A 25,365-nucleotide genomic window follows, 5' to 3' on the forward strand; every position below is an offset into this window, starting at 1 on the left:
CTCTGGATCAGAAAGGACCAGTTGTAGCTTCCAGTCCAACCACAGATGGAAAAAAGGCATTATCCAATTCATGGCTGAAATCTGAAAAACAAAAGACAGCAACAGGTTCAATGTGTCCCCCACGGTCATGAACCATAACAGCCAAGATCAGCCCTACTTCTAATAAATGGGCAAACTCCATTCCAGACCTGCACTGCAGGTTGACAGCAAGTCTCCCAGCTCGGGTACACAGACATGTCCTAGCTCTGTTTGCGCTAGCATGCTAAAACAGCAGTGTTGACGTTGCAGCCTGGGCTAGGATCCAAAGTATAAGCCCACCAGGGTCCATACTTGGGTGGCTAGCCCATGTCACCACCCAGTGTCGCAAAAGTTCACACAGTTATTTTTAGCACGCTAGCTCAAGAAGTGTCCGTCTACCAGGGCCGGGAGGCATGCCCCCAGATGAAGTACAGACAAACCTCTACAGCAGCACCTTTCCCAGGCTATATGAACTTGCATCCCCTGAAAACATGCAAACAGCCTAGTTATCTAAACACTTCAGAAGGGCACTTTTGCCACCAGTTGCCTTAATTCCCTCCTAATATCTAACCGGCAGCATCTTTACAAACAGAAGAAACTAGGCAAAACATTTTGTTGAAGATGGAAACGTGAGGCTACTGTGGTATTCTCCATGGTACACCAGAAATAGTGAGTGTAGTGGAAGACAAATTGGATTACACTGAGAATGGGGGCTGAAAAATAAGGTACTAAGTTCACTTAACCCTGCTGATGGATGAAATAAACCAAAAATATCACCCCGCTAACTAACCACCTGCTTTGTGTCCTTCTCTGGAGGACTTGAGGCAGTTTACAACCATTAGACCTCACCAGACTCCTGTGAGGAGGTGGACATGAGCCCTAACTTGCAGCAGGGGTAAAGATGTACCGGGAGAGTAAATGCCAAAAGTCACATGAGTCGGCAGTGGCAGCCAAGCAGAAAAGGTCTGATTCCCAGACCAGGCTCACTTTTCCATCGCTATACTGGTTCTGCAGTACTGACATGAGTAAGAAGAAAAAAAAACTTATTTCTGTCACCAAGCATAACTGATATAACTGTCCATTCCACAGATTTTCTCCTTAAACATAAAAATGTTGTATTTTTACATAGACGTTTTCTGACAACAGCTACACTTTAAGAACTATCATTCTCTTGCGGCTAAGTGGAAACTATGATTAACTACACAGTGCTTAAGTAAAAAGAAACGAACAGCTGTAAAGTGCTTTGAAAATGGAAAGCACTATATACAGTGGGCCTGATTCATGCATAGATTCTACACCTCTACAAGGTGGGTAGCTTACTACATTCACTTTGTATAGGCATGATTTACTATGCAAGGTGCAAGCCAGTGGAGTATAAGATTCAGTATTTTTCCCACAGTAAGATAAGCAAATATCTGCTTTTCAAGAAACACTGTCAGTAATGTTGAGTCAAGACTACTGGTCTTACATAGCTGACTTCCGAGTGTCTGAAAGTTGTGCTATGATCAGACTCATTAACTTTCCAAAGTTTATTCCTAGGAAAACAGTGAGTTGTTACTTATCAGTAATGGTGCATTTTGCCCTTCAGTCCTTCCTAAATTAGGCAAGTCATTACATTTTTACAAATTTTGGTGCACCTTCCAGAAACAGAAAACATAGAAGTATTAAGAGAATTATAAACATATGTGAGCTCTGTCTTAACTCAGAAACAAGGCAGACAGTACCTTGGACACAGGTTAACCTCTCCAGGCAAAGGACATTTCTCACATGAACCAGTGGTTAGGCTAGAACAAAAAGAGTAGACATCAGTGGAATAGGGGATGACTATTTAGAATAAGATGGGAAGGAGAGGCTACAATAAGACAACTAGTAAGCATACATCTTAAAAAAACCCGTCAAACTGTAAACACAGTACAGCAACACCACAATTTATTCAAAGCAAGAAATGAAATCCGGAATGGCTTTGGAACAACGTATGGCACATTGCAGCAGTCAAGCCTGGAAGTCAAACATGTGGCTTCTGAGAGGATAGCGACAGTCTCCTGACCAGCTGTAAATGGACAAAAGCAACAGCTGCTGTTTGGGAACCAAGACAGAAGTCCAGATCGACCCTGAGATTACAAACTGCCTTAATGGTTGGAAGACCGACACCTCTGGCCTTTGAATGTTGGAGGTTACCATGGCTCTTCCAGCTGTCCCCTTAACATCCCTTGCATCCAAATCAGGGTAAGTATCAACTTTGCATTCAATTCCCGTCCTGCGACAATTAGAAGATGTTACTGTTAACAACTGATGTAAAGGAGTTGGGCATCATCAGTGTACTGTGAGCATTTTATGCCAGGATAGCTCACAATCGCTCCACGAAAGCAACCTTGCTAAAAGTGGAGGGTTAACATCCTTCTCCTGGAAGTAGCTTTCCATAATTCCTTCTAGGGTTGGTCCACACTAACCCCTCCCCCCCCCTTCAAACTAAGATACTCAACTTCAGCTACATAATTCACGTAGCTGAAGTCGAACTATCTTAGTTCGAACTTACCGCAGGTCCAGACGCGGCAGGCAGGCTCCCCCGTCGACTCCGCGTACTCCTCTCGCCGAGCAGGAGTACCGGCGTCGACGGCGAGCACTTCCGGGATCGATGCCAGAAGATCGATTGCTTACCGCTGGACCCAGAGGCAAGTATAAACGTACCCCTAGATTCACAGATTGAGGGTCTCTTGGGTTATCATGAAAAGAGATGCAGTCAGTGTCAAGTTATTCAACAGCACACCACGAAAGAAAAACAATTTGCCATCTCCATTGAGTCTTTGAGATTTACTCTTAAATCCTGGTGAATTGATCTGAAATAATTTCATTGTGTGGTGGAATTCTTTAGCCATAAAAATAACAGGAAAAAAATTCAAAAGGAGAAGCATTTTATTTAAGGACAAATCTAATCCATTATCCCATATACATCCAGCATTGGTGCAGAAATTCAACACAAGCACGTTGCATTTAAGGATTATAGCTAACATTTTGTCATTAAAAAGAATGCCTAAAACTGAAAGAGTTGCCATGTTCCAGTTACCTGGGTGCTCTCAGACAGGGAAGCTGCTAGACTTCCTCTTCTAACCTTCAGGAAGATATCTCCAAAGGGTCTTTCCACCATCAGCATCTTCAGAGTGCAGACCATCAGGGGCTAAGATCCACTTTCAAGAAGTGGACCCTAAGGATTCAGAAACCAAAAACATACTTGAATCATCCAAAATGAGTTGCTGTTTCTCTTTCTAGGAGGAAGATTTCTTTTCTCGTTGAAAAATAAAGTAAATATGATACAGGCCTCTGGGTTTTATGTTCACAATAGTTCTCTAGAGTTGGCATTTAATCTAAAAATAGGTAAAGTATGTTAAATATCTGCATTAGTGACAGCAATATTTTCTTATCTTCTGTTTCCTATGAGTGGAACAAAATATTTTACCTATGTAAAATTTGATCTTCAATAAGTCAAATATTTCCCAAGAGCATTCAATCTTTCATTTCCATACAGGATCACCTGTAGCAACTCAACATAACTAGCTCAGAGTTAGAAAATGTTTTTAGGAAGATCCACTTTGCTTTTAAGCAAAATAATGTTAAAATATGAAACCTGTGATAAAAGTACATTTGAATAATGAGTGAAGGACACATGACCAATTAAATTCCATCAGAGAAAAACAAACACCAGATGTTAGAAGATTTAGGGTTCAAACCCAATACTGTTATAGTGGAAAAACGTGGAAAAGAACACTTATGCTGAGAGCATGCTACTGAGATTGATATTGTAACTGGCAATAGATACCATAATAAAATAAGTTAAATAATGTAAACAACCATCTCCAGATGTCTGCAAAAGCCACCGTGATTGCTAGCAATTAGTACAAATTCTTGTGCTTTTTATAATGGAAAGCCAAAAACAATAATGAGGATTTGGGGTTTAGATAATCAAAACTGACTAACATTTGCAATTATTTGCCCTGCATTTTAATTTAATTTGATTTAAAACCAGAACTTTAAAAAAAAACGTATTCAGAAGCAAATTACTATGTTGGAACCAATAAGTCTAGTACATTTGTACTGCTGAACATTTAAATATTAGCTCACTCTATGCACAATTGTTCAGATATTATTTCCACATTTTCAGTCCTTAAAATTACAATAGACAAGTATGGCCAAAATAGTTCCTTGAAAGTAGGTCAAAGTACCCATTCGAGACCACTTGTGCATTGGTTTCCTAGCAAATTAATCTACCCACACAGATATACGCAATGTGTATCCCTGGCAACAGTGAGCCGAAGAAGAAAATCCAAGTAACATTAATGAGGTATCTTAGGCTGAATAATTGCAGTTAAAAGTTTTATTGAACAAAAGAAGGTAAAACATGGTAGTCTGAGTTCACTGAGCAAACAGCAGCTCTCCTGCTGAAGCTGCACTTTGTGCTAAATAACCTTATTAACTGAGACTATACAAAGGACATGTAATATGTAAGTTATCTCAACAGCAAAGGAGAAAAATTAGATTAAATTTGATCTGAAGGAACAATTTGGTCAAATGTAGTGGCTTGAATTAACATTTCTAGCCCTTATCCACATAACTCAATACAGGCATACAACAGGTCATACAACTGTACTGAATTCCAATTTATTAATAGTTTAGGCTCCCTTACAAGCAGAAGCTGATTACTGGGTGTGTGGGGGAGGGGGAAGAGACCAAAAGTTAAAAAGCCCAAACATTTTAAGTCTTCTGTTGAAGTGTCACTTAATTGAGTCAGGGAAAAAACCCTCAATATACGTTATTAAAAAACCCCGGGCCTATACAGGGTCCACCTGTTGCATAATATTAATATTTTTTAAATTATTATTTGATTTCTCCTGTCTGCCTAAGAAACTCCATATGCTCTTAAAGCACCCACCCCGCTGGGCAGTAAAGAGATATGTCAAAAATACTCTGTGAAAAGAGGGAGGTAGCTCAGGCCTGCTGGCAACCTTTTGTCAGAGTTCACATGGGTGCAGGCTGCCTCCCTTTAAAATCTGCAATCAAAGATGAAAGGAAGAAAGACTTTCAAATATGAAGTTTAGTGAACATAATTACACGTTCACTGCAACCCCTTCCAATTTGACTTACTGGGCTTCCTAATGTAAGTTGCAAGGTACCTCACACCCAATACACAACATTAAAAACGTACCTAATTCATATATTTTATAGACAATATCTTGTTTCTCACTTGTTAAAGATTTGGCTCTGTTGAGTACATTTTTCCATAATCTTTGTTAACCACTCAATAAACATTCTAGGCCAAACAAACAGCACAAGTAATGTCAAAGTCTTTTTTTCTCCCTCAGTAACTGTACCAATTGCTGTAGGCTAAGCCTAACAGATACTACTGAAGAAAAATGAGACACTCCATGATGCAGTGCAAAGGTATTACCACAACACCGTAAGTCAAAGGATTTTTTTTAAGGTGCCGAAAGAGGTGACTCTCTAGAAGGTGACCCTGTGTTGTCTTCTGGTGGGAAAACTGTAAGAGTGCAGGCTCGAATGCCACCAAGTGATTCTGGGAGGTCAAAGACCTTGTGCCACTCATCCTTTTCCGGGTCGTATTTCTGGACTATTTCCACCATACAACGATTATTCCAAGAGTACCCTCCAACAACGTAGATTTTATTTTCAAAGACAGCAACCCCAACATCACTTTGCCCACGTAACATAGCAGCAATTGGAGTCCACTGGTCTAGGGTGGGTGAATAATATTCACAGCTTAGAACATCATCATAATCACTTGTTCCTCTAAAGTGATTTCCGCCAATAACATAAAGCTTGTCTCCAACAGTACACATGCAGTGCAGACCTCTGACTGTTGTCATTGGAGCCTTCTGAGTCCATTTGTCTGTGTCGGGGTCAAAGCACATAAGTTCTTTTTGGAAAGTATCATGGGTAATTCCGCCTATAGAAAGATGGAAAGAAATCAAAGTAATATTGACCCTGGAGTAAACACAAGTCATAGCAAAAATGTAACAGTATTTCAACTAATTCTAGAAGATCTCCAACGAGTGTGGCTCTCAACCTTTCCACACGACTGTACCTCTTTCAGGAGGCTGACTGGTTTTGCGTACCCCAAGTTTCACCTCCCTTAAAAAACTATGTGCTTACAAAATCAGACAAAAATACAAAAGTGTCACAGCACAGTTACTGAAAAATTGCTGCCTCATTTTTACCATATATTTATAAAATAAATCAATTGGAATATAAATATTGTACATACATTTCAGTGTCGAGTACATAGAGCAGTATAAACAAGTCATTGTCTGTATGAAATTTTAGTTTGTACTGACTTTTCTAGTGCTTTTTACGTAACCTGTTGTAAAACTAGGCAAATATGACTTAATGTACCCCCTGGAAGACCTCTGCGTACCCCCCAGGGGTACACGTACTCCTGGTTGAGAACCACAGCCCAAGGATATAGATATGGGAGACCAGAAACATTGGTGTGGAGCACACACATCTCCACACCATGGCACCTGCATTAGTAGGGACGCTCCACGAGTGTGGCCGCACCCGGGAATTCTGGGGGAATGGCTCAATCAACAAGATAATATAGCCCCGGGTTGTATTCTCTTTTCTGAGTAAGCACCAGGTAGCCATAGATGGTGCTGGGGAAAACGTGCATCTCCCTTGGCTCCATCTATATCCTGTCCATTCCTCATTACAAATCACCCAGTTTCTACCTTTTTGCCAACACAGAATTTGGACTATGTGAAGAGGATTCTGCTGGGTCTTGAAGAGGGGAGAGTATTGTTCCTCAGAGGCAGCTGAGCCCTCCCTCTGAACTGAACTGTGAGATATACATGTGCTAAGGTCCCCCTCTAGTTGTGGATCTGAGAGAGGCAACTTGGCTCTCTGACTAATTCTCCATTGCTTATATGAATCTTTTCAAAGAGAGAAAATAGTTGTATTCCTTTCCCATTTTACACTTTCTGATTTGGCAAACTTTCCCCCACTTTCATTTATTTCAAGAGCTTGAAATTAAAGAACCAGCAACAGTTCTGAGAAAAGTGAGCACACTGTCCCTGCTCATGGTCCCAATCTGACAGACTACAATTTACAAGTGTAAATTAGTATCCCTTTTACCTGCTCTCTAGTGACAGACAACTGTCCACGTGTAAGCTACAGCCAAAGAGCACCTCTGTCAAGAGCATATCAGAGGTACTGTGACATCAGCTGAGGAACCAGCAGTGGTGGCTTTGAGTGAAATGCACAGAGCTGCCTGGGGAAGGATTTTTGTTCCATTTGACCCATTTCCAAGCAGTACTTACTCACTTTCAAGTCATATCACTGCTGCCACCTCAGCTGATGTTGAACAGCAACTTTGACATACCCTCAAACAGCGCAAATTTCAGGGGCAACTTACCTGCTTCTCAGATCGCTTCCTACAAACAAAAGTGTAAATGGGACATTTACATAAGTTTGTAAACTTTAATAGTAGGCCAGTGACCCTGAGTGCATAACCTCAGGCTCCCTTAGACATACTGCTCTTTAACATAGTGCTGTTTCTTTAACCACCGGCATTAGAGAGGGCTATCAATGTCAGTAGAGTTACAGGAACATGCCTTGATAGCAAGATTTTTCCTCCCTCCATTCAGTGATAATCTTCATCAATGGCTCCAACAACAAATGCGCCATAAAGAAAATGAACAACAGGGAGTTAAATGAGGGATAGTTTATATGGGAATATAGACCCTTATATAAAATGTAGGGGTTTATATTTGAAATGGGTTTCTTCTTCATAAGCTATAATTTTTCTCTATGCAAATGAAGAGTTCAGAAAGTAAGCTCTTTGACCAATAGCATAGTTCTAGAATGGAAGGTCAAAAAGAATGAGGGAAGAAGAAATTGAAGATGATGAAACTGATAATAAATTTGAATTTATTTTTAATTTTGCTGATGAATGATTTTGGAGTGACTGGTTTTGTTACTAGGGTTTTTTCCAAGAAGCTATTTTTATAGGATTTTATATTGAACTTACTGTAAATTGGTGATTTAATATCTTAAGACCTTTCACCCACATAAGATCATGCCAGCTTCCTAAAAAGAGATTTCATGTACCAAGATCATTTTTATACTTGGACGGTGGAGATCACAGACTCAGTTTCTCTGATATGCAAAACAGTGACTATTTTTAAAATGGCTGATTTAAGTAGGACTTTTCCATATCGACTCTTGCTACAAATAACCAAATTTACTCCTGATGGGACCAAGCTACATGGGTCCAGTGTAGGTAGTCCAAGGCTGAGTAAGCTAAGATAGCAGACTAAGAATTAAGGGTAAGGCCAAGAAGCCTCGCCTTTTCAGGTCACTAAGTCACCTGAGAGAAGACTGACCTGCTAAAACCCCCAATATTGATAAGAGAGGAAGTCACATCAACTACAAAGCCATTACAACCTTCTCTAGTCTTCACCTGTACCTGAAGGAGGCCTGCAAGCAACGAGTCCTGTGCCAGCAGAACATCACCGTCTGGCTCCTTGACTGCAGTTCCAGCTTTTACTCTATCAGACTCTAGGAGACAGAGCTGAAGAGTTTCTAAAGCCCTTGATATTCTAAATATAATTTTTCCTTTTTGTGTTTTTGTCTTGTTTTTATTACCTGGAAGACATCCCAGCCTATTTAGCCTTTTTATGTTTAGGGCAGGGAAATGAAAGTAGAGCTGCACTCAGAAAGGCCAGTCAGGGACGGAGCCTGAAAGAAAGTTTCCCCAGGTATAAACAGCTCTAAATGTTGTCTCAGAGATACTCCGAGTATATGGTGTGTACTAAGTTTAATAGAACTGAGACTTGAGATTGTCACCGACAATTTCAGAAAAATAAGAGTTGTTAAACGATGGCTTATCAAGAATTTCCTGTTACCGTCTGTATTATAACCATCTCTGGGGAGGAAAGAAGGGTTAGCCATCACATCGAAAGCCAAGGAGTAAGCTCTATAATTGGCTTTGAGGTTGTGCAGACATTAGATAATAATTTGGCTTTAGTATTAAGCAGTTATAGATTTGATTCCCTCTGGTCAAAATTCTTTAGCTGGGAATTATAACCATATGGACAGACACCTTCTTAAAATCTGTATAAGGATTGATCATTTTTGGTATTAATTTGATGTTTTAGCTGCAATAAACCAATGTCCTAGGAGGGCAAACGGAATTGTTAGAGTGGTTGTAGAATCTACCCTGGGCGCAATGCACTCATTTCAACTGCACTATCGCTAAAAAAAAGGAAGTGTCCTTCTCTGAGGTCAGTGGAAATTCTGAGCCAATTGTTATTTAGAACAAGCATGAGGCAAAAATGTGGGCATGGAGCCTACTAAATGCCACTACCCATGAAAAGCATGTGAAATCAGAGTAGGTCAGGTGGGACCATTTATTGACTTGGCATGGAATTCCCTTCAAAGGAGAACAATTATCTGGGAGACCGGAGAACTTGCTTTCTCGGGAATAACTACGGCTCCTGATTTGAACAGCATGCATTACATTGTCACCTTTCAGAGGCACAGCAACAGAGAAGTAGTGAAAGAAGTAAAGACACCACTCACATACACCTCTACCCCGATATAACGCTGTCCTCGGGAGCCAAAAAATCTTACTGTGTTATAGGTGAAACTGCGTTATATTGAACTTGCTTTGATCCATTGGAGTGCGCAGCCCCCCCTCTCCGAGCGCTGCTTTACCACGTTATATCCGAATTCATGTTGTATTGGGTCGCATTATATCTGGGTAGAGGTGTACTGTGATTAATCTTAAAATCCTTCCAACTTCGTCTTTCATAAGTTGACATTTATCTCAGTATTTGTAGCATTAGCTAACCTTTCCAATCCTTAGTGAGGTAACTATTTATCTAAGGGCAAAATGACGAATTCTATATGACAACTATATGAGTGTTTGTGTTCATAAAAATGCAGCACTGAAGGTTAAGATGTTCTAGTGAGCATTGCAAATTAGAGATGTTTAAAATAAGTATCTAACAACTGCGGTATTTTTATCTAAAATGGTTCTGTTAGAGATTGTAATAAGTGTATGTTATTTGACTAACTTTGTATGAAGCTATGAATCACTGTTTGAAACATGCAGATGTTTTTTATCTGAGAACACTTCTTTTAATCTTTCTTCACCCACTGGAGTAGGAACAAGTATGGAGCCAATATGCCTCATGTGTGGTGGATTTTGTTCATAAACTTATAAGAAAGGTTTACCTGAAATATACATTAATCCCCCATACACAGTTCCAGCATGACCATAGTGGGGCTCATTCATTTTTGCAACATAGCTCCATTCATTCATTCTTGGATTGTAACATTCCACTGTGGCTGTTAAAAACAAAACAAAAACTTGAATTTAGCATGGTAATTTGATTTTGAGTGCAGTAGTAGTGAAATTAATACATTCATAAATAGACAATATACCAATGAAAAATGTGTTCTTCATATAAGAAAGTTTCAGAGATATGTTCAGGTACTCCGTGTAGTTAAAGATATCCTCGAATAGCCTATACGTTTTCTGTCCCACAGGTGCAGAAGAAAAATGGTTTCCCCTGGTTTGCATTCAATACAGTTGCTGCTTAGCCTGCCATAGCTTTAATTTATCTTGCTCTGTACACACTGTGGTGCGCTTGAAAAAAAAGTGAAAATAAAAGTAGGTATATCTGATTTTCTAATCCTCCTCCGCATACCACCCTTCCAGCGTCGGGTGCAAACTGATATGAAGCAAACTTTAAATATGTCTAAGAGGATGAAAGCATTAGGGAATCAGAAGGACCTGTGTTAGTCACATTTCTTTAAAAGTGTCCCACCCAGGCACATATGGATATAGACCCAGTTTGTGTTCTACCTACTGCATTAGCATCCCATTATGCCACTCACTCGAAGCTTGCCTGAAAGGACACCTGACACATGAATTCTTGATTTGGGAATGTGGTACCACTTTTTGTAGTGGCTGCTATTTACAATTTATACAGCACCACAGAAGTGCATGGCACTTACAAAAAAGGACTACAGGTCTAACCCGAATTGCTTCCAGGATCCAAGCATGCAAAGAAAACTATGTAGGGCCTTACTGACTTAAAGGCAGCTGTGTGTGGGAACAGGGCGCCGTTTATGCAATTTTGTTTGCAGGACTGAAGGCTGGGGTAGATAAAAATCAATGATTTTAAATGTTTTTAAAAATTATTTAAATACATTTTCTTTTTAAAAATAAACCTATTTAAAATTAAAATTATGATGACCTGTGTTAAGGCCTAAACTTAATAAAATATAGTAAGATAATTTAAATAAAAATAATATTCAAGAAGTACATGTTTGTTGCTGAAGTTTTAAAGAAACTTCAAACCACTGAACTGGTGGAAGTCACTGGCTAAACACCTGGAACCAGAGTCTGTTGAAGTGACAAACCAGCTTTTGATATTTTCTCTGCAACTGCAGAAGCTATTTCATAGAATCATAGAATATCAGAGTTGGAAGGGACCTCAGGAGGTATCTAGTCCAACCCCCTGCTCAAAGCAGGACCAATCCCCAACTAAATCATCCCAGCCAGGGCTTTGTCAAGTCTGACCTTAAAAACCTCTAAGGAAGGAGATTCCACCACCTCCCTAGGTAACCCATTCCAGTGCTTCACCACCCTCCTAGTGAAATAGTTTTTCCTAATATCCAACCTAAACCTCCCCCACTGCAACTTGAGACCATTACTCCTTGTTCTGTCATCAGGTACCACTGACAACAGTCTAGATCCATCCTCTTTGGAACCCCCTTTCAGGTAGTTGAAAGCAGCTATCAAATCCCCCCTGATTCTTCTCTTCTGGAGACTAAACAATCCCAGTTCCCTCAGCCTCTCCTCATAAGTCATGTGCTCCAGACCCCTAATCATTTTTGTTGCCCTCTGTTGGATTCTTTCCAATTTTTCCACATCCTTCTTGTAGAGTGGGGCCCAAAACTGGACACAGTATTCCAGATGAGGCCCCACCAATGTTGAACAGAGGGGAATGATCACGTCCCTCCATCTGCTGGCAATGCCCCTACTTATACAGCCCAAAATGCCGTTAGCCTTCTTGGCAACAAGGGCACACTGTAGACTCATATCCAGCTTCTCATCCACTGTAACCCCTAGGTCCTTTTCTGCAGAACTGCTGCCTAGCCATTCGGTCCCTAGTCTGTAGCAGTGCATGGGATTCTTCCATCCTAAGTGCAGGACTCTGCACTTGTCCTTGTTGAACCTCATCAGGTTTCTTTTGGCCCAATCCTCTAATTTGTCTAGGTCCCTCTGTATCCTATCCCTACCCTCCAGTGTATCTACCACTCCTCCCAGTTTAGTGTAATCTGCAAACTTGCTGAGAGTGCCGTCCACACCATCCTCCAGATCATTAATGAAGATACTGAACAAAACCGGCCCCTGGACCGAGCCCTGGGGCACTCCACTTGAAACCAGCTGCCAACTAGATATGGAGCCGTTGATCACTACCCACTGAGCCCGACGATCTAGCCAGCTTTCTATCCACCTTATAGTCCATTTCTCCAGCCCATACTTCTTTAACTTGCTGGCAAGAATACTGTGGGAGACTGTATCAAAAGCTTTGACTCGTATTTCACTCATCTCAGTTTATTCAACTAGTTCAGTTAAATTATTCATTCGTTCAGAGTTGAGAAACCAAATGAAAAAGCATGAAAGTTTGTTTTCCTGTTACTATGAATAAAAATAAGGTGAGAGAGGATGAGATCTACTAGTTCTAAAATCTTTAATGACATGGTGACCAGAAACAATCACGTCAATTCACTAATTATTGATAATACTTTCCTTGTTTAATAAAACAGTTTTAAAGGCAAAACGTTTTCATATACTCGCTTTTCTCCTTGTGTATCCAGGATATTTAAGATAGTTTTACTAATAAGCCACTTTATTATTTTTGTGCATTTTAATTGAATTTCAATTTCCATCTAAATGCAGTTTGACAGAAATCACAAGTAAATACTTAATCATCTAGGAAATAAGAATGCATAATTAACTATTTTCTAACAAAGTAAAAATTAAGAATCTGAATAAGTATATGTCAAATTATACAACTGCTGTAGTATATCCTCCTGGTTAGCAAAAAGTAGTACCAAATTAAAAACAATGAGAATCAACCTTTCTTTAGGCAAATAAAAAGTACAAATGAAAAACAAGCAACAGAGGGTCCTGTGGCACCTTTGAGACTAACAGAAGTATAGGGAGCATAAGCTTTCGTGGGTCAGAACCTCACTTCTTCAGATGCAAGAAGTGAGGTTCTGACCCACAAAAGCTTATGCTCCCTATACTTCTGTTAGTCTCAAAGGTGCCACAGGACCCTCTGTTGCTTTTTACAGATTCAGACTAACACGGCTACCCCTCTGATGATAAATGAAAAACAAGATTAAAATTGATTATTGTTATCAAGATTTCCTGCTGCTGAATTAAATCACTGATATAAATCTATCTGCCTTGTTGAGGACTAAGGGAATATTCAAACTGTAAGACGTCAAGGGCAAAAATACTAGCACTTGGTTGCTTGTGAAAGTAATGCAGGCATCTGAGAACAGTACAATAATTTAAAAAGAAACCATAGTTTAAGTTTCCTTGGTGGAGAGTTTAGAGGAGGTACTTGGAAACAGGATGGGGTCAGAAAGGGAGTTCCAGATTTAGGAGCCTTACGAAAGGCACAGACATGGTCCCGGGAAAAGGATATGAATGAGGTATTCAGAATAGCAGCTTGAGAAGAGATGTGACCAGAGACTTAAGAGGGAGCAATATAGTTTGACTACAATGCATGGTGTAGCAACCTATAACGTTAAAACTCCTGTTGTCTTGAAAGCAAATTAAACCTCTTAATTTTAAATAGATCAGGTCAGGTTAGCTAACCCTGTTGTCAGAGAACTGAATCACATTTTGTATATACCGACTTCAAATGTCTTCAGTTTTCAGAGATTAAATGTTACCCTAGGACTTGCTTTTATTCAGTCTTAGACAAGTACTGAAACTCCCAAACTGGTGTGATGGGCCAGGGTTAATTTTAAAGTCTGTCATCTCATGTCATCGGCATGACACACAAATATATAAAATTGAAAGTCTGAGAATCTTGATATTCTAAAAGTTTGACAGTTGCAGTGCTGGCAGGAATCTATTGTGTGACTCAGTATCTCAGTACCATGATACAAGGACTATAAAAGGACTATTTAATTTTTCTGGTTATTATTTTTAAAACAAGCACACAGGTTATTTTCAATTCTCTGAAAAAATACTTAGGGACAATTTCTAAGGACAAGATATAGCTGTCTCAGTAATTCTGAATTTGAGAGTACTTCCAAAGTGCACTTTAGCAAAGGGAATCTAGCAAAAAGGGGCATCTCTCACTCTCACTGTCTCTCTCACACACACCCATACACTCACCCACCAGGAAGCTCAGCACAGAATGCAGCTCCCTAAACAAAAATTCATCACTACCTTAGGACTGATGACACTTCCAATGACAATACCCTGAACAGTGTGCTGAATAACCGATTCAGCAAGAACTCAGAAGGAAAGTGGCAGCTATTAAATTACTCACACAAGTCCCTATTTCCAGTTGCATCCTGGATTTTCCTTGGACATTTCTCATCCAAGTACTGTCCAAGTCAACTCTGCATACTTTGTGAGGTCTGACAAGGCCATAGCACAAGAAGTCATTGCTGGAGGACAGAAAAAAGACAAAACCCATCCCACTTCCATTTCTTTCACAAAAAGCTGCGAACTTGATTTACAGGTATAATTTGTGAGCTAATTTAGTGTTTATGAAAATGAGGAAATACCAATAGTCTTGACCTGAAATGCATCTGCTGTTTTAATATCAATCTCTTGAATAGATGCTGCCAGTTGTGCCAAACATTTTGATGTCTGTTAAATGGACCAAAAATATGGAACAAAATTAATTTATAAATAAGGTAAATATTATCAATTATGCTATACCATATCACAATTTATTAAAGTTGTGATAAACAATAAAATTGTTAAGTGACTTTTGGGTTGGTTAAATAATATTTAAGTTAAGCCAAGTCGTTGAAATACAAAAGTTAACAGTCATCAATGGATGCAGCAACATGTGTATGCATGAGACTAAGATGTCGTCAGTGATAAAACAGTTCATATCTGGAGCCAAAAATATTTTGGTTCTCAATGTCTACATTTACTTTCTGTTAAGGAGTTCCAAGTATGGAAATGAAATATTGCAACTTCTTGGCTTTGATGTAGGTAACTCCACCCCCTGCCTATTGCTAGATAAACATCCTTCCATTCCAATTTCACCTGTTCTCCAAATGGAGCGACAGTTATCTTGCAGGGAGGATAAAAATCAATATATATATTTTAATTTAAATCCAATTTTATTTAAATTAAATGCAGGTTTATTTTTAAAAACAAATGTACTTAAATTTAAATTTGAAGTTATGACAACCTACGTTAAGGTCTAAACTTACTCAAATCGATTAAAATAATTTAACTTACATTAAAAAAATTAAGCAGTATATTTTTACCACCAAAGTTTTAAAGAAAATCAAAGCACTGAACTGGTGGAAGCCAAGGGCTAAGCACCTGGATCCAGAGTTAACTGATATGCTAAATGCGCTTTTGAGAGCAGTAACCTCATCTGTCGGTTCAGGGAGAACATTTTCATTTCAGTTGATTGAATGAATTAATAATTGAACTGAAATAATTGAAAGTTAAAAATCAATAGGAAGTTGAAAAAAGCAAAACAGCTTGTTTTCCTCTTCCAATCTATGAGATCTACTAGTTCTAAGATCTGGAAGGACATGATGACAAGAAACAATCACTTTGGTTCACTAACTGTAGATAATAGTTCCTTTACTTCGTAAATCAGTTAGTTTTTAAATGTAAAACATGTTTTGATAATTTTTGATCAACTTTTTTCTTATGTATCCAGGGCATTTAAGGTAGTTTTATTTAACTAACTAAAAAAATAAATAACTTTAAAATGCTGCTTTTTTGCATTTTTAATTGTGTTTGAATTTCCATCCAAATAGAACTGGACACATTGCACAAGTAAAAAAATTAACCATCTAGTAAACAAGAAATGCATTATTCACCGTTTTCTAGTATAATAAACATGTAAAATTAAGGATGTGAGTTAAGCTACATAACTGCTCAAATAAAAGTGTATAGATATAGCGTGTCACCACCAAAAGCAGCACCAAATTTAACATAAAGGTTATATTTAGTTGCAATACATCACGTTTTAATGGTTACCACCAATGAGAATCATCTTTCTTTAGGAAAATAACTAAGTACAAATGCAAAATGTAATTAAAATTGATGATTTAAATCAAAGTTAACTGCTTGCTGATCTAAATCACAATTAAAATCCATGATTTAAATCAATCCACCCTGTTAATTTGACTATTTACTTCCTAGTAGTGGATCAACACTACCAATTTCATTGGCCCAACAATGTGAACATATGGACAATATGTAAAGTTTTTTCCTGGCATTTCTTGGTATTCTGGAAAAAAAATATTCAAAAAACAAAGCAAGTTCTAGTAAAATACTAAGCATACTATGGACTAAGTAACTTAAAAAAAAAAAAAAAAAAAAAAAAAGTCGCAGATGACCTAGCAAGAACCAAAAATTCAACTGATGGCCACATCACTTCATTCTTCTGCCTCCAACACACCAGACAGCTGTTCATCCCACACCAACTGGAGAGAGGATCTACAGATGAGGACGCACAGGCAAGTTAGGACAGGGGACAGCAGATACAGCATGCAGAAGCTAGTGTACAATATTATGGTTCATACAAAGTTATAAAAGAATTGCCTGTTTGAGAACAGACTATTGTCAGGTGTAAAATCCTTAATTTTTGATCAGCTATGTAGCTGCAGTGTTCATTTTTGAGATGAACACTATAAACGTGAAGATCATAACTCTGACTGAAAATCTTGTGGATGCTACACTCACAACTAACTTCTAAGATTATCACAACTAACAGAAGTTACCTATTTTTCAGGATTTTTTACATTGCCTATAGCCAGAGTCACTGTTTTCCATGCACAGTCTGTCAGTTTCTCCCTAGATAAGGCCCATATAAACCTCAATAAGGCATCAGAAAAAATATTTTTAAAAAAAATTATAGCACATACTATTTAAAGGTGTTTGTCAAAAAAGGATTTTTTTTTAAAAAAATTAGCCTATCAATGCCCCCCCCGCCCCACCCCCAGTAAGATGACAGTGTCTCTTGAAAGGAGATATAGTACATACCATACATGAGAATCTCTCTTGAAGGTAATTTAGTAACTAGACTGGTACATTCTAAATAGATTGAGAAGGTTTCCTTCTCTCTCTCTCTCAAGCTTGAGTGATCCCATTAGGTTTTGTTATATTGGAGCAGAGGAACTTTTTACCAGCATGTATCCCATAAAACAGCCCAGAATATCTTTTTGATAGAATTAAAGGAATACATACTTCAAAAGGCACACCTGGAGCAGTCCCAAATTATGCAACTCTGCTTGTATTTTCACATGGCCACCTGTGGTATTGTTTGTGCAGCATGTAGACATTTATCAGTTTTGTCCCAATAGCTTTGAATGAGTCTTGAGATACCCATCTCATAGAACTTGAAGGGACCCTGAAAGGTCATCGAGTCGAGTCCAGCCCCCTGCCTTCACTAGCAGGACCAAGTACTGATTTTGCCCCAGATCCTTAAGTGGCCCCCTCAAGGATTGAACTCGCAACCCTGAGTTTAGCAGGCCAATGCGCAAGCCACTGAGCTCTCTCTCCCCAGATGTATTGCTATTGTTTACTTGTGTTATGGGAGCACCCAGAGCATGTATACAGTGCATCTGGGAGTGAGCCTCATAGCCCAGAGCAAGAGTTGTGTTACCGGGACTCATGCTAGCATGCTAAAAATAGCTGCATAGACATTGCAACTCAGGCTACAGCTCTTACGCTCAAGTCTAGGGGGCTGGGGTGAGCCTCAGAGTCCAAGCTCCATCCCAAGTGAGAACATCTACATGGCTATTTTAGCACATGCCCTACTAGCACAAGTCTGTGGACCTGGGCTGGGAGGCTCACCCCCAGATGCACTGTAGTCATATTGTACCCGTCCATGGGTGTTCCAGGACTGGGAAATGGAACTTTACTTTGTTCCCACTTGTAGGATTTTCATTTGATCATCCTGTCAGAGAGGAGAGTGCATGGCCTGTTCTTATCAAGTGCTGCATCTTTTTCACAAATATAGCATAGCAATGGTTCCCTTACGAACACGGTTACTCCTCCTACTAGCACGCTGAAAGGATCTCTCGTGCAGCATTCTCTTTGGTAGGAGAGTTACTGTCGCAGAGTGACCCAGCTGGGTACTACGGAGGGGTTTTATGGTTGTTACCACCATTTATACATTTTACAAGGACAATTCTCTGAATAAACAAATTGAATACCACTGCTTTCTCCGCTGTCACATCGCTGGTGTTCCAATCCAATTCTGGTGACTTATTTTGTTTTTATATGAATCTCTTTATTTAACTGGGCCTCAACTGAAATTTCCATGCTGCTCTTTTATGTTCTCTCATGAAAATCCAGTATTCTCTACCCCCGTGTTGTATCATGACTTGATATCAATACAAGATGATGTTTTGTAACAGTACACTTAAAAATACATATGAAAGCACACAAGATCCTACTCACAAGACTGCATATAAAACTAGTTATTGGAGAACACAGAATCTCTAGAGTTTTGGACATGTTGAGATTAACCATCGAAACTGCAGGATGCTTATCTAACCTGTATCACCACCCCAGCCCGTCAGGCCACACGAGTCTCACAATTCAACCACCTTTTCTCCCAACAAGCTCTGGCTACCCTTGTCTTCCAAGAAAGGGAGCCTATTACGCAGGGGCGGCCAACCTGAGCCTGAGAAGGAGCCAGAATTGACCAATGTACGTTGCCAAAGAGCCACATTAGTATGTCAGCAGCCCCACATCAGCTCCCCCCACTCCAACCTGCAGCGCCTCCTCCTTGCCTGCAGCCCCACCAATCAGTGCCTCCTGCTCCCTCCCCACGCCTCCCACCCGCCGCGATCAGCTGTTATGCAGTGCGCAGGAGGCTCTGGTGGTGGTGGTGGGAGCAAGGGCATGGCAGGCTTGGGGGAAGAGGTGGAGTGGGGGCAGGGCCTGGGGCAGAGCAGTGGGTTGAGCACTGAGCACTCCCCAGCACATTGGAAAGTTGGCATCTATAGCTCCAGCCCCGGAGTTGGTGGCTATGCAAGGAGCCACATATTAACCTATGAAGAGCCGTATGCGGCTCCGGAGCCACAGGTTGGCCCCCCTGCTATTATCAATGTACCAGCATTTATCATAATTGGAGATTGTCTGTACACCCTTTGATTCCTCAGACTTTTCTGAAAGGCACCTCCCAATTTGTATTCCACACTTTCTTTCCTTAGGAGTCTTCCTTTTCTCGGTCACCTCCTCTGTTTGTTCCGACAGATATGCTCCCTGGAGTATTCTCCCTTGATTCTGGCTTCCCTTCTCTATCCGATAGCATCCCCACTTAGCCAGCCATATCTAATTTCCATGCACAATTGGGGTAATTTTATGCTCAAATCAGATGTAGCCCTGCATTTCTGCTGTTTTGAAAATGAGGCCTGAAAGAAACTCATTACAATTTTAGAACATATGGTATTTGAGGTCTTTACCAAATTCCAATTCTGGTAACTTCCCTCTGAAGGTTTCAAATGGGTACTAGTATGCATTGTTAAATTACTATCATCATCTTACCACTAGCGAAAAACAGACATTTCTACGGTGAAAAGTAACACTACACCGTTTTGATAAGCTTAAAATATTTGAGAAATGTTTTGGGTATCTTGGCGGAAGGACCCCATAGAAGTATCCCTTTTATTATTGATTAAAGGAGACTTTTTGAAGAAAAAAAGATATGTATTTTAATAACTCTGACCCTTAGAGCCTGCTGTGCCTGAAGTGGATGGTAAATCAGTCAGTACAACAGAATTGACTAGAGATAGTTTAACATATAGAGAGCTAATATTTAAAGCCGATCTCCTTGGAAAGTTTAATTCAACTTTTCAGAAATTCATATCAAATACAATAACTAAGAAGTTGAAATCAGTTTGAATCACAGAGGGCAAATTCCATAATAGTTTTCCAATGCACATTTAACCGGCTGTTTTATGAAATGTTAGGATTTTTTATTTAGGGTGGGGAGAGAGCTAAACTGGATTTCATATCTTTAGACTGCCAGTTTTTATGAAGGGAAACATTAAAGTGAAACATGAGTTGGATAGCAATTGATGGGAAGAAAAATAGAATATTTCAGTCCCCAAATCAAAATCCTAGGCAACCAGAATACCTAACATTGATACAGAGCTTTTCATGCCAAGGATCAAAAACACTTTGCCAGATCTACATGGAAATCACTGCAGCAGTTTAACAGTACTTCTACATGAAAGTTACACAGAATATTCTTCATTTCCGGTTTTAAACTGAGACTACAGAGGAAATTTAGGTCAGAATGTTATCGCTTGAGATAGGTTCAGTGTTCTCTGTAAATTCAAACCCTGGTCTACACACAAAATTGCATCAGTTTAACAGAAGATAGGCTTTGATACAATTGCTGCAACTTTGTGTATTGACACTGACATGAGCAGTCTCATGTATATCAAATCTAATCAGTGTCTTAGATCAACTCAAACAACTGTATTGGAGTCAGGGAAAGTATGAGACTGATTTTATGACTGATGTTTATATAGCAGACTGTAGGTAGAGATACCCACTTTACATGTGAGATCTTGACATGGCCCTTAGCACGTAAAAAGTACTTTTAAAAAAAAGAAGAACATTTCTCCTCAAGGTCAACTGGAATCACCAACACAAAATGGTTCCAATGTCTAAATCCTTCACGTTCAGGGAAGAGGTAAAAACTGTTGGCTTCTAGCACAATGCATGAAGAGATGATCAGCCTACAAACGAGTTCTCCACCAGCATGCAAGTCTGATCTCTAAATGCATCAGTTCCCACAACCCACAATTAAATCAAAGAGAGCTGTGGAGATGATGCAAAGTAGGGTTGCCAGGTGTCCGGTTTTCAACCGGAACGACCAGTCGAAAAGGGACCTTGGCGACTCTGGTCAGCACTGCCAAGGTCCGCTGATCAGGCCGCCAAAAGTCCAGTCAGCGGCATTGGGGGGAGGAGGGGGGAGGCACACTAAAGCAGGTTCTCTGCCAGCCCTAACTCTATGCGGCTCCCGGATGCAGCTGGCATGTCCGCCTCCCAGGCGGCCCCCGCCCTGAGCACTGGCTTCGCAGCTCCCATTGGCCAGGAACCGTGGTCAATGGGAGCTGTGGGGGCGGCGCCTGCGGGCATGGGCAGAGTGCAGAGCCCCCTGGCCCCTCCGCCTAGGAGTTGGACATGCCGTCCGCTTACAGGAGCTGCTTGAGGTAAGCGACGGCCAGCCTGAGCCGCACCCCGAACCCCATCCCACACTCCAACCACCTGTCCCAGGTCGGAACCCCCTCGCAGAGCCCACACCCCAACCCCTGCTGCAGCCCTGAGCCCCACTCCTGCACCCCAAACCTCTCATCCCTGGCCCCATCCCACAGCCCACACCACTAGCCAGAGCCCATACCCCCCCCCGCACCCCAACCCTGAGCCCCCTCCTGCACTCCAAGCCCCTCATCCCTGGCCCCACCCCAGAGTCTGCACCCGCAGCCAGAGCCCTCACCCCCTCCCATACCTCAACCTCCTGCCCCAGCCCTGGAAAAGTGAGTGAGGGTGGGGGTAAGCGAACAATAGAGGGAGGGAGAATGGAGTGAACAAGAGGCGGGGCCTCGGACAAGGGGTGGGGCAAGGTGTTTGGTTCTGTGCAATTTGAAAGTTGGTAACCCTAATGCAAAGGAAAAGGACATCTACAAGCCATTTAATCTGTGCTGGCAGACAGCAAAATATTATACTTCAGGAACATCTATGTATGCGAGTGATTAAAGCTCCTTAGGTGTCTGCTGGAACTGAAAATCAGAGTTTAAGGCCAGAAAAGACCATCAAGTCTGACCTGTATATCACAGACCATTAAGCTTTACCCAGATAGCTCTATACTGAGCTCAATTATTTCAGTTAGACCAAAGCATATCAGTTCTCAGGAGACTTAACTGTTGGGTGCCACAGGCAGAGAACAGGAGAGACCAAGGTGCCACCCATGCCAAGTAACAGGCAGAATGGATTATCCTCCTAGGGTGAACCATTAACATGGGTCCTCCACTGAAGCCCAGGTGCTCTGACACTAATTCTCACAAGTGAATGATAGTTGATATTCATTAATTAATTATACAATAGGTACACTGACAAGACACTAAACTTTTACTGCATGTTGCTCCACCAGGCAGATGAAGTGAAAAGTTACCAATCACAATCATTTTAGCTAGAAATGCATTTAGATATAAATCATGAAATGGTTGCATGAAAGAACCAAATTATGTTAAAAACACAGTTAACATATTAGAACATCAAAAAAAAAAAAAAAAATCAATTCGTAATTCTTTTAGCAAAGTTTTGAATAGTGAAGTCTACAACTGTAGCACTATATGCTTCCCAAAAAGGAAGTTTTTTATATGACTAGGAAATCCATTGCAGATCATCTGAATTTTGCAGACTTGTAGATGAGTAAAATGGGGTGGGAGGAGGATGAAGGAAGGAATCAGATGCTACATCACAAAACAATCAGGTCATTTTTTCGGATTAGTTTTAATTAAGACAATACTTCACAGTACATTTATAAAATACACTGCAGTACATTAAGTAATGAAGTTTTAGTAACAGGAGATTTCACTACAAAGCCAGGTCTGCTGCCAAGTCTCTGCTGTGAATGGGGATGAGATAGAGAGACTGCGAGCTTAAATAAAACATCTGTATGTGTACACTTAGTGTGATTTCAGTAAGTGAAATGATATTACGCAATCAGAAATGTGAGGTATAATACTGTCTCTCATTATTATATTTCTAATACACAGACAAAATTTACAAATAAGTATATATAGTCAAATCTGTGTATCAACTCTGAACACCACCTGCTTTTGGAAAGAAAGATTAATAAACTTACATTTATGATGGCTTATGCTAAATTAGCTACTGGCTATTGTAGTAGTGACTAGCTACTGCCTATTGTAGTCTGAGGATTTTTTATTCCTTTTAATTTTTATTAGGATCTTTTTTTCTCCAAGTAAAATGAATTACAATTTTTGGCAAAGAGGGAGTGAAGAAAGGAGGATTAATAGGAAGTGAGACACAACCATGAGGGGCCAAGATTATGGAAAAGAACAAGTAATTTTTAGTGACAAACAAGTGGAGTGTGTCAGAACATTTTTAGTATCATAGATAAGTTATTAGCCTGCCTTTAAGCAGCAAACATGTTTAAAACACTGATATTCCAAAATCACTATCGCAATTACTGCAAGAAAAAGTCACCTCTTTTGAGAGCAACTGCACAGGTTTCTTTCAAGTACAAGAGACATTCTTATCCAAATAAAAATGTGTTCAATTCTTTTGGCTTACATGGTATACAAGGTTACTAAATCATGATGTGTTTGAAAAGCAACTGTTATATGGAGGCAGAACTAGAAAAGGTTACTCTATTTGCAAGCAAACATTTCTTCAGTCAAATGTTTAAAGCTCCTTCTAAAGAAACTTTGCAAAACTCAGTAGAAGCTTCCACAAACATTTAAATAAATGGCAGTGAGATTTTTTAAAAATAGTTTGATGCTAAAGATGAAAACATTGGATATTACATATCTAAATCAGTCAGCAACGTGTCACTTTATTCTACAGGTTAAATTTATTTTGAGCTTTCTTCACAAAAGTGTACCTGAAATTCACTGACAGTGTCCAAATTAATCTTTATAGATGCTGCTGGAAAGAAATAATTTGAAAACAAATTAAGTTAGGATACTTGTTTTTCTCCCCCTTTTCACAGAACAGCATAATTTTAAGACCTGAAAAGAAAGACCAAAATTCATACATTCAAGATAAAATACACTTACCTAGTTCACCCGCTGCATTTCGACCACCAACTGCATACAAATGTCCTTTGAGGGCACTTAGGTGGAAGAAGGTACGCTTTTCATTTAAAGACGCAACTTGCATCCATTTATTATAGCGAGGATCAAATCTGAAGACTGTGTCAACCGCTGTTTTTCCTTTCGTGTCGTAATTGCTCTGTCCACCAACTACATAAAGAAAGTTTCCAATCACAGCAATGCCGTGCTGGTATCTTGGTGCATCCATGGGAGCTAATGATTTCCATTCATGTGCCTTTTCATCATACATCCGTAATTCTTTGCTGACAACCAGTTGCTGCCTTAACACTCCCCCCAATGTTACTAAGTGAGTACTGTCTGATCGAATGGCAGTTCTCTCTGACTGCATGACTGGTTGCATGTACGGCATCATTTGGTAATTGCTGGCTTCCAAAAGCAAATTCACACATGTATTGTCAGTTCTCATGAAATCCACTGTTTGTACATAATTAATAAGATCCTGTGGTGTCATCAGTGGAAATCTGATGTTCTTCATTAGTTTTGCAGCATATTCCATTCGAGGCTCCTCATACCGTAGCCAGCGACAAGCAGCCTTGAACAGTTCGAGCTCAGTGCAGTGCTTAAGGCTATTGCTTGAAAGCACAAAGGCAAGACGTTCAAAGGGGAGTTTCACAAACTCACCAGTACTTAATAATGCAGGGAAGTTCTTCAGGATGAAATTATTAACATATTTATCCACTTCTGTGAGATTGTACGTATTGGCAATCCGCCCAACCTCAACACAATTTTCCAAAGAAACCTATTAAGTGAGTAGAAAGAGGAATCAAAACACTTTCCTAATTTGCTGTTCATTTAGGCATATTAGGATAATACACAATTTAAGGAATACTTTGGAACCAGCAATATTTGCAACCTTTTTGCAATGCTCAAGGTGATTTACGCATATGAGCAAATAAATATTCAGTCAGATGTGTATATTCATGATTACAAGAAGAGATCCAGTAAGGTATTTGTTGTTTTGAAGAAAGAAATAAGACTACTGGAGAACAGATGGCATATATTAATTATACGTCAGATCTGCTATCATAAAATGATGATACATAGCAATTATAAGGCACACTATTTTCAAAGTGCTCTGCAAACATCCTTATATGTTTGGAATGGGGAAAGTGTGGTAAGAGGAGGGATGCATAGCTCTGTCAGAGTGAATTATCATGTGAACTGGGGTTTGGCCTCAAATTCCTAACACATTCCCACGCTCAGACA

At 39.9% G+C, this 25,365-nt stretch overlaps 1 protein-coding gene across 14 annotated transcripts in view; it reads right to left on the reverse strand.

Moving 5' to 3' along the window:
* Nucleotides 1–4,372: 4,372 nt before the first annotated feature.
* KLHL13 (kelch like family member 13) overlaps nucleotides 4,373–25,365 on the reverse strand; it is a 138,831-nt gene continuing 117,838 nt past the window's right edge. For 13 of the 14 annotated variants that reach the window (XM_034780997.1, XM_034781000.1, XM_034780993.1 and 10 more), the window contains 3 exons: nucleotides 24,103–24,898; nucleotides 10,264–10,377; nucleotides 4,373–5,974 (listed from right to left, as the gene is read on the reverse strand). In XM_034780997.1, coding sequence (XP_034636888.1) covers nucleotides 5,487–5,974; nucleotides 10,264–10,377; nucleotides 24,103–24,898 — 1,398 coding nt within the window. In that variant the 3' untranslated portion in view covers nucleotides 4,373–5,486. The remainder of the gene's footprint in view (nucleotides 5,975–10,263; nucleotides 10,378–24,102; nucleotides 24,899–25,365) is intronic. The other variant, XM_034781003.1, reaches the window with a different exon arrangement.

Source organism: Trachemys scripta, chromosome 9, assembly GCF_013100865.1.
Source record: "Trachemys scripta elegans isolate TJP31775 chromosome 9, CAS_Tse_1.0, whole genome shotgun sequence".
In the NCBI taxonomy this organism is placed as follows: Eukaryota; Metazoa; Chordata; order Testudines; family Emydidae; genus Trachemys; species Trachemys scripta.